Genomic DNA, 14,576 nt, shown 5'->3' with positions numbered 1-14,576 from the left:
ATATATATATAGTCCACACTGTAAAGTGGTTGGCATTTGGAAGGGAATCCAGCTGTAAAAACCTTGCCAAAACTAACCTTTCCTGTGCTTGTGCCATGTAAAACTCTACTGAGTGGCTGGCGTTAGGAAGGGCATGCAGCTGTAAAAATCCCACCAAAACAGTTACAGAAGTCTGGTGTAGGTTTCTGCTTGGCCAACCCCTGTCAAACCATCCCATCCATGCCAACATAGAAGACAGATGTTAAACGAGGAGGATAATGGTGATAATATATGAAGTGAATGGTTTACTCTTCATTATCATGGGGTGAGAAAGGGGGAAGGACACTCTGATCTAGTAGGACACTGACGTACGTTAGTGGTTCCAAGAGATAAGTTAAGACTCTTTCTCTCCCTTTGTTATGGCACTCCTCCACCATAAAGACTACGTCTGATCATGTTTGACCATTCTAACACTGAGAACCTAGAAGTTTGTTGTGAAGTGTCTCATAGGATACCAGCTGAAGTAACTTACGAAAATTAACCAGCGGAAAGAGATGCGCAGCAAATACAACAGTCCATCTAACACAATAATGTGCTAAAACGACAAAAGTGATGAGGGGCAAACGGTTCATAATGGTGGAAGTTATTGTGGTGGTTTGGTGTTAGCAGCACAGGCAATGGTGAATTTGGTAAAGCTATGAGAAGAGAGTCTCATAGAAATCATAGGCAAGTAAAACTAATCTGTTATATGGAAGTAAAGAACTGCTACCATTTCAAAAATGGCTGAGAAGCATTCTCTCTTAAGACTGTGTCAGACATAGTGCATAAGATATCATATTTTATTGTAATTGTTCCAAGAGACCATAAGGTTCTTTGAACTTTTCTTTTTATGAGGAGTAAGTAAAACCTAGTAAGAACAAAGTATGAGGAAGTAATGTGACAAACTGATAAAAAAGATTGGTTTTCAAAGAGAAGTCCCTCATCTTGCAAACACACATACGGATACAGATACACATGTAGACATAAACACACACATGTACATACACATACATGTTGCTGGAATTAAATAATTGTCAAACTATTTAATAACAGATAACCTATTGACGGCCATTCTTGGTTTTGGCATTCTTGAAGTACATTTATGTATATTTATGAATCATTTCATTCAATGATAAATCTTGATGTTATAGAGGATGAATAAATATATATATATATATAAATAAAAAAAAAACAGATGAAAGATAGAGAAGAAATGGTTAAAGAGAACACGCTGAGGAAATTAAAACAAAAAAGCAATTTCAACAGAAAAAAAAATACTAAAACAAGGAAATACAAACAAAAACAAAAATGAAATTGTAAACATAAAAGCAATAAGAGGAAAATAGAAAGGGGAAAAAAATGGCTAGTAGATTAATAATTGGCATATTTGCAGAGTCATCAAATATTCATTGTTATAGATATGGCACAATTATTTCTGCAACTCTGGTCTGGAAAGTTCTACATGTAATTCTAGAAATCCTATATGGAATTCTGGTTGTTAATTGGAAAATTTCTTCATATGAAATATTGGCAGAGATGTATGGCAGCTATATTTTCTGTAGAAGGAAGAATGGTAAAATGGATTACAAGGAAGGGGAAGAAGACAGCAATGATGAGGTCTGTAACAATAGTGATGATGACAGGGAAGGAAACAGAGGAGGGGGCAAAGGAAGCAGTAGAGGATGCTTATACCATATCTTTCCTCTTTCATCTTATACTTGTTTCAGTCACTGGACTGTGACAATGCTGGAGCACCTTTGGAAGGGTTTTACTTGAACAAATCCCCCATCCCTGTCCTTATTTCTTTAGCCTTGTACTTAAAAAGACAAGACAAGGTTAAGCTCTTAGGTGGGCAATTTTGCAAAGAGATTGACATGCCAGACATAATCAGCTGACTTATACTGTTGAGCATAAGTACATTCATTTCACCAAATTTCTTGGGGGCAGGAGCCCACTGCATGTGTGGCAGGAGAGTAGGTCTCTGGTAGATTAGATTTAGCTTTACAAAAGAAGCTAAGCTGATGGTTATTAAGGAGGAGGTGAATTTTGGAAGATGAAATTATTAATCAGTCTCCATAACTTCAGTGTAGTTGGAATAGAATGTTCTAGGATGATAGTTGATGGGCTCAGAGGATGGAATTATTTTTATTGGGAATGAGACACACTCTGGAACGTTTCAAAGGATCAGGGAAGAGAGAGGGAGAGTTAGACAGAGAGAGAGAAACAGAGACAGAGAGAAGTGAAGATCTTGACAAGTATAAAGACTGGTATTAAGGTGCATAGTTTGATTGTAATGGAAGGGACATTATCAAGGCTGGTAGCCTTATTGGTTTGAAACAAGCAAAGGTTTTCTAATTTAGTATACATGCTTACATGGTGGATAATGCATCAGAGGGGGATAGTTTTGGGAGGAGATTTACATACTGTAAAATTAACTGTAAAGTAGGTAGAAAATGTCCATTAAGATTCAGTCCTCAGCCCCCTCCTATTTATCATAGTCCTCTAGGCAATAACACAGGAATTCAAGACAGGTTGCTCCTGGGAGCTCCTCTATGCTGATGACCTTGCTCTAATTGCTGAGTCACTATCAGAACTAGAGGAGAAGTTTCAGGTGTGGAAGCAAGGATTAGAATCGAAGGGCTTTGGAGTCAACCTAGCTAAAAAACCAAAGTTCTAATAAGTAGAAAGGAAGACAAACCACAAACCCCTTCAGGTATATGGCCCTGCTTGATCTGTAGAAAAGGTGTAGGTAGAAACTCCATAAGATGTGCCCAGTGTAAGCAATGGATACATAAGAAGTGCAGCAATATCAAAGGAAGGCTAACCAGCAAGATAGTTTTTGTATGTGACAGATGCTCAGGAGCAATAAACACTGGAAATGTGCAGAGAACAACTTCTGCAACTTTCCAGGGAGAAAAACTAGAAGTAGTTGGTAGCTTCTGTTACCTAGGTGACCAAGTCAGTAGTGGGGAAGGGTGCGCTGAAAGTGTAGCTGCTAGAATAAGAATAGCCTGGGGAAAGTTCAGAGAGCTCCTACCTCTGCTGGTGACAAAGTGCCTCTCGCTCATAGTAAAAGGCAGACTGTATGACGCATGTGCACGAACAGCCATGCTACATGGCAGTGAAACATGGGCCTTGAATGCTGAGCACATGTGTAAGCTCACAAGGAATGAAGCCAGTATACTTTGATGGATGTGTAATGTCAGTGTGCATACTCGACAGAGTGTAAGTACCTTGAGAGAAAAGTTGGACCTAAGTGTGCAAGAGAGATGACTACGCTGGTATGGTCATGTGGTGAGAATGGATGAGGAAAGCTGTGTGAAAAAGTGCCACAGCCTTACAGTTGAGGGTACTTGGGGAAGAGGTAAACCCAGGAAGACCTGGGATGAAGTGGTGAAGCACGACCTTCAAACATTAGGCCCCACCGAGGTAATGACTAGTGACCAAAACCTTTGGAAATATGCTGTGCGTGAGAAGACCCGGCAAGACAAGTGAGATCATAACCGGTGGCCTCTACCAGGAGTGTAGCCAGCCCACTTATGCGTACCTTTCCTTCTTTGGACACAAAGATCTGTTGAGGCAAGTGAAATTGAAATCGAAAATTGAACCAACCTCCTTCATTGGACATTAGACTCAGCTTGCAAAGACCTGTTGGGACAAGTGAAATCGAAACTGAACCAAATTCGATGACTAGCACCCGTACCAGTGGAGCACTAACAGCACTGTCCGAGCATGATCACTGCCAGAGCAGCGGTCTCACTTTTGTGACAGTGGCACGTAAAAAGCACCATTTGAGTGCAATCATTTCCAGCTTCGCCTTACTGGCACTCGTGCCAGTGGCATGTTAACATAACATTGGACTGACTCTTGTGCAGGTGGCATGTAAAAAAAACATCATTTGAGCGTAGCCATTGCCAGTACCGCCAGACTGGCCCTCATGCCGGTGGCACATAAAAAGCACCCACTACATTCTTGGAGTGGTTGGTGCTAGGAAGGGCATCCAGCTGTAGAAATTCTGCCAGATCAGATTGGAATCTGGTGTAGCCATCTGGTTCACCAGTCCCCCAGTCAAATCGTCCAACCCATGCTAGCATGGAAAGCGGACGTTAAATGATGATATATATATATATATATATATATATATATATATATATATATATATATATATATATATATATATATATGTATGTATGTTTGTATGTAAATTATATATATATATGATTGTGAATGCAGCATAAGAATTTATAAGTTTCAAGATAACATGATACACTTCTTTTTTGAAAGATTGGTAATTATTTATAGCTTATATGCTTCAATATCCAATGTTCCAAAAAAATAATTATATACACATATGCACATATACTATTGATTTCAAATTCTGACACAAAGCCAGCAATTTTGGAGGAGGAAGTAAGTCGATTACATTGAACCCAGTGCTCAACTGGTACAAATTTTATTGACCCCGAAAGGATGAGAAGCAGTCAACCTCGAAGGTATTTGGAGTCAGATTGTAAAGATGGAGAAAATGTCACTAAGCATCTTGCCTGGCATGATAACGATTCTGCCAGCTTGCTGCCTTACACACACACACACACATATATTATTGGAAATGCTTTTGTAATAGAGTGGAAGTGAGTTAGAATCAGTAAGGAAATAAGTCAACACAATCATTTTCTTTATAGCTTTGAGTAGTAAAATATAAAAATAGACATATGTAAAACAACAACAATAATAATGATAAAAACAACAATAGCAACTAAAATAAAATACATAGAATTTTCAGTCTTTATTTGCTGCCTATGTTTCATTTCATTAAAGGGCTAGATCAATGGAAGGGAAATGTAATGTAGTGTGAACCAAATAGTAAATGACTAATAGGTTCTTAATCTAATAAAGGTGCATATGGAAAATATTCTTGTAAAGAATATATGGTTCGTGTCTCTTTCTCATCTGTCAAAATTCAAGAAAAAAGTAAAAAGGAAAGAAACTGTACTTACAATCAAAAGGTTCCCAATTAGAAATTCTTTTAGATTCTATATACCATTTTGGTAATTCCATTAATATGGATAACTAGATGATTGTCAAATAGTTTTCCACACTTGCTTAATATTTAGCCAAGTTACACTTATCCTAATTACTGATTTCTTTGCACAGTTCTTCCATTAATCACACATGGCATCTATAAATAGTTTTGCCATTATTTCTATTTTATTATGTTGACATTGTCTGCAAATTCTAAATTCAATCATTGAAAGTAAGGTTAAAAGTTATATTGATTCTCAAACGGAGAATAAATTTCTATTCATTTACTCGTTTCAGTCTTTGGATTGTGGCTATACTGGGGCACCAACTTTTCAAGGGGTTTAAACAGTTACCTCAAACACAAGAACATAGTAGAACATTCAAATACAAAGAAACAGAAAAGAAGAGAGATGAGAATGGAAAAGAAAGAAAATGAAAAAACAAAACAGAAAGAAAAAAGGTGGGGGTTTAGGGTAAAGCAGTGGAAGATGGAGGGGGAAGGGGCAATGGGCCATATATGTCAGAACAAGTGGGGTGCTAATGACCACGATGGCATTGCCACAGAGAATGGTCAGTGACACTTGCTGAAGTGACCACTCCACTTTGCAGGGTTCATTTCTCGATGGGCCTCCATTACCTTATTTTGTGGAGGAAATTGGTAGCATGGGGTCCAAGTACACCTGATATCTTAAAGGCAATCGACACAAACTGGCCAAGCTCCTGCATTTATTGATTTTTCTCTCCTCTGCATTATGGGTAGTGATATCTGGGTTTGCAGCCAATGCCACAAGGATGGAGCTGGAGAATGTGTCACTGTACATCCCATCTCAGACTAGAGATCTGTCTCCCTCGAATGTGAAGAGGGTTATTCCATCAAGAGCCTAGCTCAATCTAGTATTATTTCATTGATAAGTTATACTCTTTGACACAACACCAGTCTAACATGAGTAAAAATAAATGGTGACAAAGATGGACACACACACACACACACACACGGTGCACCAGGTATTTGTGTACAACATTTAGCAGGCCATAAATAGAAGATAACCTAACATAATTATATGCAAGAGACACTAAATTCTAATTTGCTTCTTTACCTTTCAGATACATTGGCTTCAAATTTTGGTACAAAACCAGCAATTTTGGGGAAGCAGGTTAGTCAATTACATTGAATCCCTGCATTTAATTGGTACTTATTTTATTGAGCTCAAAAGGATGAAAAGCAAAGTAGACCTTTACAGAGTTTGAATGCAGAATGTAAAGTCAGAAGAAATGCTGCTAAGCATTTTGTCCGATGCAATAATAATTCTGCCAGCTCGCTGCCTTTTTTTTCTTTTAGATATATTGACATCATTAACTTGGCAAGTTCCATCCTGACATAAAAAATGTAAAGAAAAGCCATGCTTTTGGCTCTAGCAACCAACCACAGTATCTTGGGGATCATCAATGTCTTGAACATGTCTAGATCATTCCTCTTCAAGGTTGGAAAAGAGCTAGAAGTTTCTGGTGATGATGTTGCATCAGTGGCCAAGAGAAAGAAATATTCTTAATGGTCAGATATCACCAATATAGCAGAGTTCTTCCAGGAAGTCCAAGACATTATCAGTGACAGCTATCCTAGAGCAGATTAAGGTAGTACACAGAGACATCAGATATAAGTCTTTCACAAAGAGGAGAAAGCAATAAGACCCAGGAGAAACTTGTGATCATGTGACACCCAGCATCATGTGATCTCCTTACTCTCTTAATTTGAATCTCCGGACCACTGTGTCCGAGGCTTTGTGAGTGAAGAAGGTGACAGACTGGCAAATCTATAGCACCAAGGCTTCATTGGAGTGTGGGGACTGCCATTGTAGGTAGAGTGGGCAGTATGGGTAGGAGCTATCTAAGCTTGGTATGTAGTCATTGATAAATTTAGTTGCATGTGTGTGTCAGTTTTCTGAGAATATGATGATTCTCTTTCTGTTTTGCCTTTTGTTACTGATTCACCCTCTACACACACACACGCACACGCACACACACACACACATGTGAAGGGTTTCTGTATAATTGCTGTAAATCAAATTGCACTTAGATAATATTTCTGAAGCTACTGCACAGAACAGTTAAACCTAGCACTATGTGACAGTGAGACAAACTTCTTAACTACACACTATGCCGGCAACTATTGACTATATTAGTACAATTTATATATACCATACATACATGCATACATACACACACAGAAACACACACACACATCTTTTTAAATACACCTTCAGAAGGAATAAAAGCTGAGTTAATACAGATAAGAATTTAAAGTAAAAACACTTTGCTCCAAAGTCATCATGATGTTTAGGCATTATTCTTTAAGCATAAGTGTGTGGTTTTGTGAGAGACATTTTATTTGCTGCTTCCTTTATCTAGCTTTAGTGAGATATTCCAGTAGATCTCTTTATAAAGATTATACTTTTATGAGCATAAATGATTCTAATGGAAAAATACTTATCTTCAAATTGCTTGTAGTATTAAGCAAATTGATAAACATGCTACTACTCACTACCAGCACCACCACAAACCAGCTATCTCTGATAGAATTCTTAACTATTATGGCCTAGATTTCCTAAAAGTCTATCACTAAATATATTCCAGTCATACCAAAAGTGAGAGAATGTTTGGGTACTGAAGGCAGTGGTTGATATGGGTAAGGTAAATACGTCATTTGGTATATGAGTTTGTGATGTAAGTGGACAAGAAGTACTGGGTGGGGGTAGGGTGGAGAATCAGTTCCCTGGTTCAGCATCACCACCTGGTCCTTGTGTAGCTTGAGTAGAATTCTGTAAAGTGGTAGACATAATCAGCCACCTGTGGTCTAACATCACTGACTGGCCTTTGGGGATTCTTAACTGAACCTGTTCTACTGCAAGAAATTGGGTTATTTGAGGGAAAGACCAAATCTGAGTGCAAAGAGTAACTCCTTATCAAAATATATGCTGCATAGCTGGAGTGGTTCTAAGGCATCCGGTTTGGTGTAGAGGTTGTGTGGATAATTGAAGGGGAAAAAAGTGTGATATAAAATAGCAACTTGAAACCAATAACTATTCCTTGGAGATTATATTTGAAAATGGTGTGTAGATTTGTTTGCAGATAAAACTGGAATTATTGCCTTCTTTAAGACACCTTCACAAGATGGAATTCTCCGGAAACAGTTATTATCCTGTATGTAAATACTAATAAGTTTCACTTTTTTTCTGTTGATTGTTAAACTACTAACACTCCCTGGGGTAAAAAAAAATCATTTTATATTTTTCTTCCTGACAGAATTTATTTCTATCAGTAATAAAATGTTTTAGTTCATAAAATGTTTAATTAATAAGTCATAGGGTGTATCACACTGATCATTTCTAAAATGAATGAAATAGTACTGAATATGTTTACTACCAAATAGAAATTTTAAGAACTTTGCAGTAAGTAAACACATACACTCAAAAATAAATGAATCCCTTATCTTTTTTCTTACAATTCCTGAATTTCAAATCCCACCAAACATTATGTAGAATGAATGACCTCCCTTGCAATAACTGTAATTGTTAAGAGGAAACACATGATTGGAATGTGTGATACAGTGTGAGTCAAAAGAACTTGGACATTCTCTGGAAGCATTAACACTATTCAGCACCATTGGCAGAAGTGATACTGTTGTAAAGTGCCGAAATTGCAGTGATTTTCAGTCAACAACTGATGAAAGGAATGTTCTAGAACTCAAGCTGTATGTGAAATAGCATATTGTACAGTTACACTCAGTATCTTCATTTTCTCAGTTCATTGTCACAAATATTCAGCTTCATAAATTCAGTATTAATATTGATTATAAATTTTAGCACAAGGCCAGCAAGTTTGGGGAGGGGGTAAGTCAATGACATCAACCCCAGTGCTCCACTGGTACTTCTTTATTGACCCAGAAAAGATGAAAGGCACAATCAACCTTAGTGGAATTTGAACTCAGAACGTAAGGACAGACAAAATGCCGCTAAACATTTTAACTGGTGTGCTACTGATTCTGCCAGCTCACTGCCTTAGCATTAATATTAATACTGATATCAAATTTTGGCACAAGGCCAGAAGTTTCAGTAGGGAGGGGAAATCAATTACATTGATCTCCAGAGCTCAGCTGTTACTTATTTTATTGACTTCAAAATGATGAAAGGACAAAAGTCAGCCTCAGTAGGATTTGAGCTCAGAACAAAATGACAGGCTAAATACCACAAAGCATGCTGCCTTACAGTTAATATCGATACTGATATGTAATTTTTTTGGTTATTAAATATACAATAACTGAAGCTTTGTGTTACACACTTTACTATCAGTTTAAAAGAATGCACACCACTTTCCAAGAATATATAAAGTTGATGCTTAATGCCAAACTATGTTATAGTCATTCTTCACTTGGATAGAATGCCAGACTCGCCAGACTCATTCTCAGAAAATCTGATACTTATTCATGATAAGAGAATAGAAGTATTTAAAATATTTTGTTGTTTAGTCCCAAAGAAGCTCTGACAAAGTAAACTATGTTCAAAGACATTCCATCCATGACAATCCCATCCTTCTTCTCAGGCATCATATATCAAAGAATATGTTGTCAGATGTGTCCATCTCCTTTAAAGATAGTAGGGATATAATATGATTTGGCTGCAATAGCTAGCAGTAACTTGCAGAATGTAATGTTTTATTCTGAAGCACAAGGCAGTAATCAAAATATACTGAACACTGACAGTAATGATGTCATTATTAATATATCATTATTATTAACAGAGGTAATTTCTGGAATAAATTCCTTGTTTATGGGAATAGGTTAGAGACCATTCACTTCAGCTGTATGTTTATTGCCATATCACACTTTACAACTATTCAAGTATATCTCTACAGGAATTATTTCTGGTGTTATTTATGATAGAAACTCACCATATAATCATACTTATCACTCAGAATATGCTTGATGTAAGGCAAAAAAAAAACAGTTGTATGGTAACAAAATTTGCTTTGCTATCATATGGTTTCAAGTTCAGTTCTATTGTGTGAGATTCGGGGCAAGTGCCTCAAGTTGACCAATGCTTTGTGAGTGAAATTGGCAGCTGGAAACTGGCCACAAGTCTTTCAAGTGTGTGTGTGTGTGTGTGTGTATCATCATCATCATCATCATCATCATTTAACATCTACTTTTCCATGCTTCAAAGGGTCACACAAAATTTGCTGAGATAAATTTTGTACATCTGGATGCCCTTCCAATTGCCGACTGTCACCTGTTCCTAAACAAGGCAATATATCCGTATGGCCAGGTACATTCCTCTCAGAAGATTGGAAACAGGTAACCCCACCTGTATGATGATGATGATGCTCATTTGTGACAATTATGTGCTGTATGCATATACACTGTGAACCGAGATAATAGTCCATAATGATTTTTTAGATTTTCTAAATAATTACCCGAGGGATTTGAAGAAAATTTACATGATAGTTCAGTACACTATTTTTGGTTTGTAAACAAAATTTTTTAGTTTTTGTATTAATCAACAATTTTCTTTTTCAGGTGAACAGGATTAATTGTCCTAATACTGATTTCAAAAGATGGGGCACAGAAAAGATCTTACAGTGAATGAGAGGAACCAGATTATAAAAGAAATAGGTAAAAGCAAGTCAGCAGATGAAGTGGCCAAGAAACTAGGCCATCATATTAAAACAATTCATAGGTGTTTACATAATCCCAAGTATTGGAATGAGCGCAGTGATAAAAGCAAGTCCCGAACAGTCACAGCACGAGACATTTCCCATCTCAAGCGATGCTTACTTAAAAATCCCAGATGTACTAGTAAAGCTTTATTTGCAGACGCTGGCATTGAATATGTCTCCAAAACAACCAGAAATAAAGTAATTGGTAGCTTTTTGAAGGAGAAGAAACCTGTGTGCAAGCCTCCATTGACTCCCAAACACAAAAAAGCGCAGTCAGAATGGGGTAGAATGTACATGAAGGCCGATGTCAAGCATATTTTGTTCACTGACGAGTGCTGAGCCATGCTAGATGGGCCTGATGCTTGGGATAAGGGACGGATGTTTTATGACAACCTCATTGACATGTGTTTTGTGCCATCAGCAAGGGGGAGGAAAAGTCATGTTTTGGGCTGGAATCATGAGAGGCAGGATGATTGGTCCATTTGAAATGTCAGGTGCGAAGATTAATGCTATCGCATACTGTAACTTTATTAGGGATGTCCTAACTGACTGGCTGGATGAGCTCCCATTATCTGAGCTTAGCAAGGTTATTTTCACAAAAATCATGGACTATTATCTCAGTTCACAGTGTATGTATGTGTATATATACACACACACACACACACACACACACACACACACATGTATATACACACACACATATATATACCCACACATACACACACACGTGTGTGTGTGTGTGTGTGTGTGTGTGTGTGTGTGCATGTGCATGTATCAGTGTTTATTTCTGCTTCATTTTCCACTAACACTGCGTAGGTAACAGAGATGTTAAATTCGTGTCTCTCACAAAAATACGTTTAACTTAATGTTTTTGTTGGTTTTGACGTTAAGACTTAGTATATAAAAATAGGTACGGGTCAGTGACTGAAAGTCATAGATTACTACCTCAATAAATCATGTCCAACCCATGCCAGCATCAAAAATATGCACATAAAAATGAAGATGATAATAATAACACACATATCTACACATGATATACACATGTATGCATCACACTTCTCAGTCAGAATATATTTACATGTAAATTAGCGAGCTGGTAGAAACGTTAGTATGCCGGGCAAAAATGCTTTAGCGGTATTTCATCTGTCTTTACATTCTGAGTTCAAATTTCGCTGAGGTCGACTTTGCCTTTCATCCTTTCAGGGTCAAAAAATTAAGTAACAGTTGCATACTGGGGTCGATCTAATCAACTAGCCCACTCCCCAAAGATTTCATGCCTTGTGTCGGGAGTAGAAAAGAATATATCTACATGTGCCTACACATATCTTAAAGGACCCCCTTCAGTCATGAATGACCATGGGATTGCATCTAAAAAGTTACCCTCCAAGGTACAAGTCTGGACAAGGTTGTTTATGGAAGATCAGCAGTTGCCCAGGCACACCACTCTTCCCTTTCCATGCCACCAATGTTATCCAAGAGAAAGACAAAGGCCAATACAGCTTGGCACCAGTGATGTCACAACACATTTCTACAGCTGAGTGAACTGGAACAATGTAAAGTAAAGTGTTTTGCTCAAGAACACAAAATATAGCCTGGTCCAGGAATAGAACTCACTACCTTATGCTCTAGAAATGCCCTTCTTCAAGTGATCAACTCTTACCTGTTCTGATAATTGTTTCTCCAGACTATCAATATGTTTCTCTTTTCTCTCCAAAACATTTTCCAGTTCTAGAACTCTGTTATTTAAATCCTGTGGCTGCCAATTGATGGCTGCCAAGCGCTGTTCCATTAGATTTAACTGTAAATAAAGAGAAAAAAAAGAATGAAGAATTCTATAAAGAAAGGAGGCAGAGAAAGAAATGGCTTAATGTAACAGGACAAAATTTATTTGCTGTAAATCTTGTAATAAATAATTTCATGTTTTAATTGTGACAATCTGAAATGAATATACATCTTTTACCATGTCTATTGACATGGAATTGGTCATTTTCCAAAATATTTCAAAAGGTGGCTAGACATTTATGTCAGTCTGTGAAGATCTAAAATTTTCTTGACAAAGTTGAAACCTAAAAGAATATATGAATTAGAAGTAGCGTGAGTGTTGTAAACATTATTGAATACACATGTTCTTAGCTTGTTTGCCAGTAGTCTGCAATTTACTCGGTTGGAGATGACTCTTTCAAAGTGCTGGGTGTTAAAACACCTGAAAGTCATAGTCATTAACAGGTGAAACAACTCACCCCAAATCACCCAAAATACTGGATGGGATTTAGAGTGAGTTGTCTCACTTGTCTATGATTTTCAGTTGTTTTAACACCCAGTGCTTTGATGGAGTTATTTCCACCATGCAAAAGCATAGCCTACCACTGAACAAGAGAAGCACATACACTGAATATATGTGTTCAATAATGTTTAAACCTAAACGCTACAACGCAGTTAACTATTCAAGCTAATTAGGTCCATGTTGATGTGTGATGACTTGTGTACCTTAATGATCCTGAGATCTATGCCAGCAGAGTGCAAGCACTTGATAGGGCTTTGTATGCTAGACAGGTCAAAGGACAGAAGCCAGGCTAAAATGGATCACATCTTCCTGGAGGTAAAAATGTGTTTGCATAGAGCCTACACCCATGTCCAGAAAGAAACAAGGTTACAGAAGCACTGCTGACCATTCAAAACCAACAAAACCTGAATGAGGAGGAAAAGTCATCAATGGCATTTAAGGAGCAAAAGGCTTAAGTTCGTTCATGGTAGATGGTAGCCTGACTTGCTAGTAACAGCAGCCAATGCCTCTCAAATAACTACTTCATGGACACAATGACAGATGACTGAGACCTTTAGCAATATGCTGTGCTTGAGAAGAAGACCCATGAAACCAACTGTTGTGACAGATACTGGTGTCAGGCAACTGGTACCTATGCCAGTGGCATGTAAAAGCACCTATTACACTCCATAGTGATATTAGTGTTAAGAAGGGCATCCAGCCATAGAAACCATGCTGAATCAGACTGGAGCATGGTGCAGCCCTCAGCTTTCCAGCCCTGGTCAAAGCGTCCATCCCATGCCAGCATGGACAATGGACGTTAAATGATAATGATAAGGATGATGATGAACTACCTATTATAAAAAAAATAAACACAGTGCATAATGTAACTTGTGATACACTATGCCCGACAAAAAAAGATGGAATGTTCACAGCTGGAATGACTTTAATCATAGCTCTGTTTGACCAAAGCTAACTTAGAGTTAACCAACAACAACAAGAGATATGCAGGAAGATCTGTTTTCTCATGACTGCTGATCTACCATGTGTGTAGTGCACCAACTAAGTAAGTAGAGGCAGGTATTTTATAGAAAGATATTTGACAAAGGAAATTCATTAAAAAATTGATGGTTTTCAAAACAATTATCTATGTTCTGGCTGGAATTACTCCAATGAAGTAGAGTCATTAGCCAATAATGGTTTTTGTTGGTGTAAAACATCATGCCAATCCTCATCAATCAGGCCTATGGTTAAAAGTATTCTAGAGTTTTCCTAGCCATAGTACACTTTGCACCATACTATCTAATGTATCGTTCTTTCCTAAGACTTATGGGGAACTTGGCTATCACATCTAGCAAGTTAAGTAAATGCATAAACATGCCCTGTCATTGTTGGTCTGTAACCCCAGGTCATATTGATCAAATAGTCAGTAATCCCTTCATCCATATATATATGTGTGTGTGTGTATATACATACATACGGTGGTGCACCAGCATGACCGCAGCCACTTGGCTGAAACACATCATCATCATCATCATCATCGTTTAACGTCCGCTTTCCATGC

At 37.6% G+C, this 14,576-nt stretch overlaps 1 protein-coding gene across 1 annotated transcript in view; it reads right to left on the bottom strand.

Annotated features, from left to right (window-relative positions):
• The window catches only part of LOC106873829 (pleckstrin homology domain-containing family H member 1), a 949,845-nt gene that overhangs the window by 78,750 nt on the left and 856,519 nt on the right, over positions 1–14,576 (bottom strand). The window contains exon 6 of the mRNA XM_052968478.1: positions 12,410–12,547. Within this exon, the coding sequence (XP_052824438.1) occupies positions 12,410–12,547 (138 nt within the window). The remainder of the gene's footprint in view (positions 1–12,409; positions 12,548–14,576) is intronic.

Source organism: Octopus bimaculoides, chromosome 6 (genome assembly GCF_001194135.2).
Source record: "Octopus bimaculoides isolate UCB-OBI-ISO-001 chromosome 6, ASM119413v2, whole genome shotgun sequence".
Lineage (NCBI taxonomy): Eukaryota > Metazoa > Mollusca > Cephalopoda > Octopoda > Octopodidae > Octopus > Octopus bimaculoides.
This window is presented reverse-complemented; position numbering and strand designations above follow the sequence as displayed.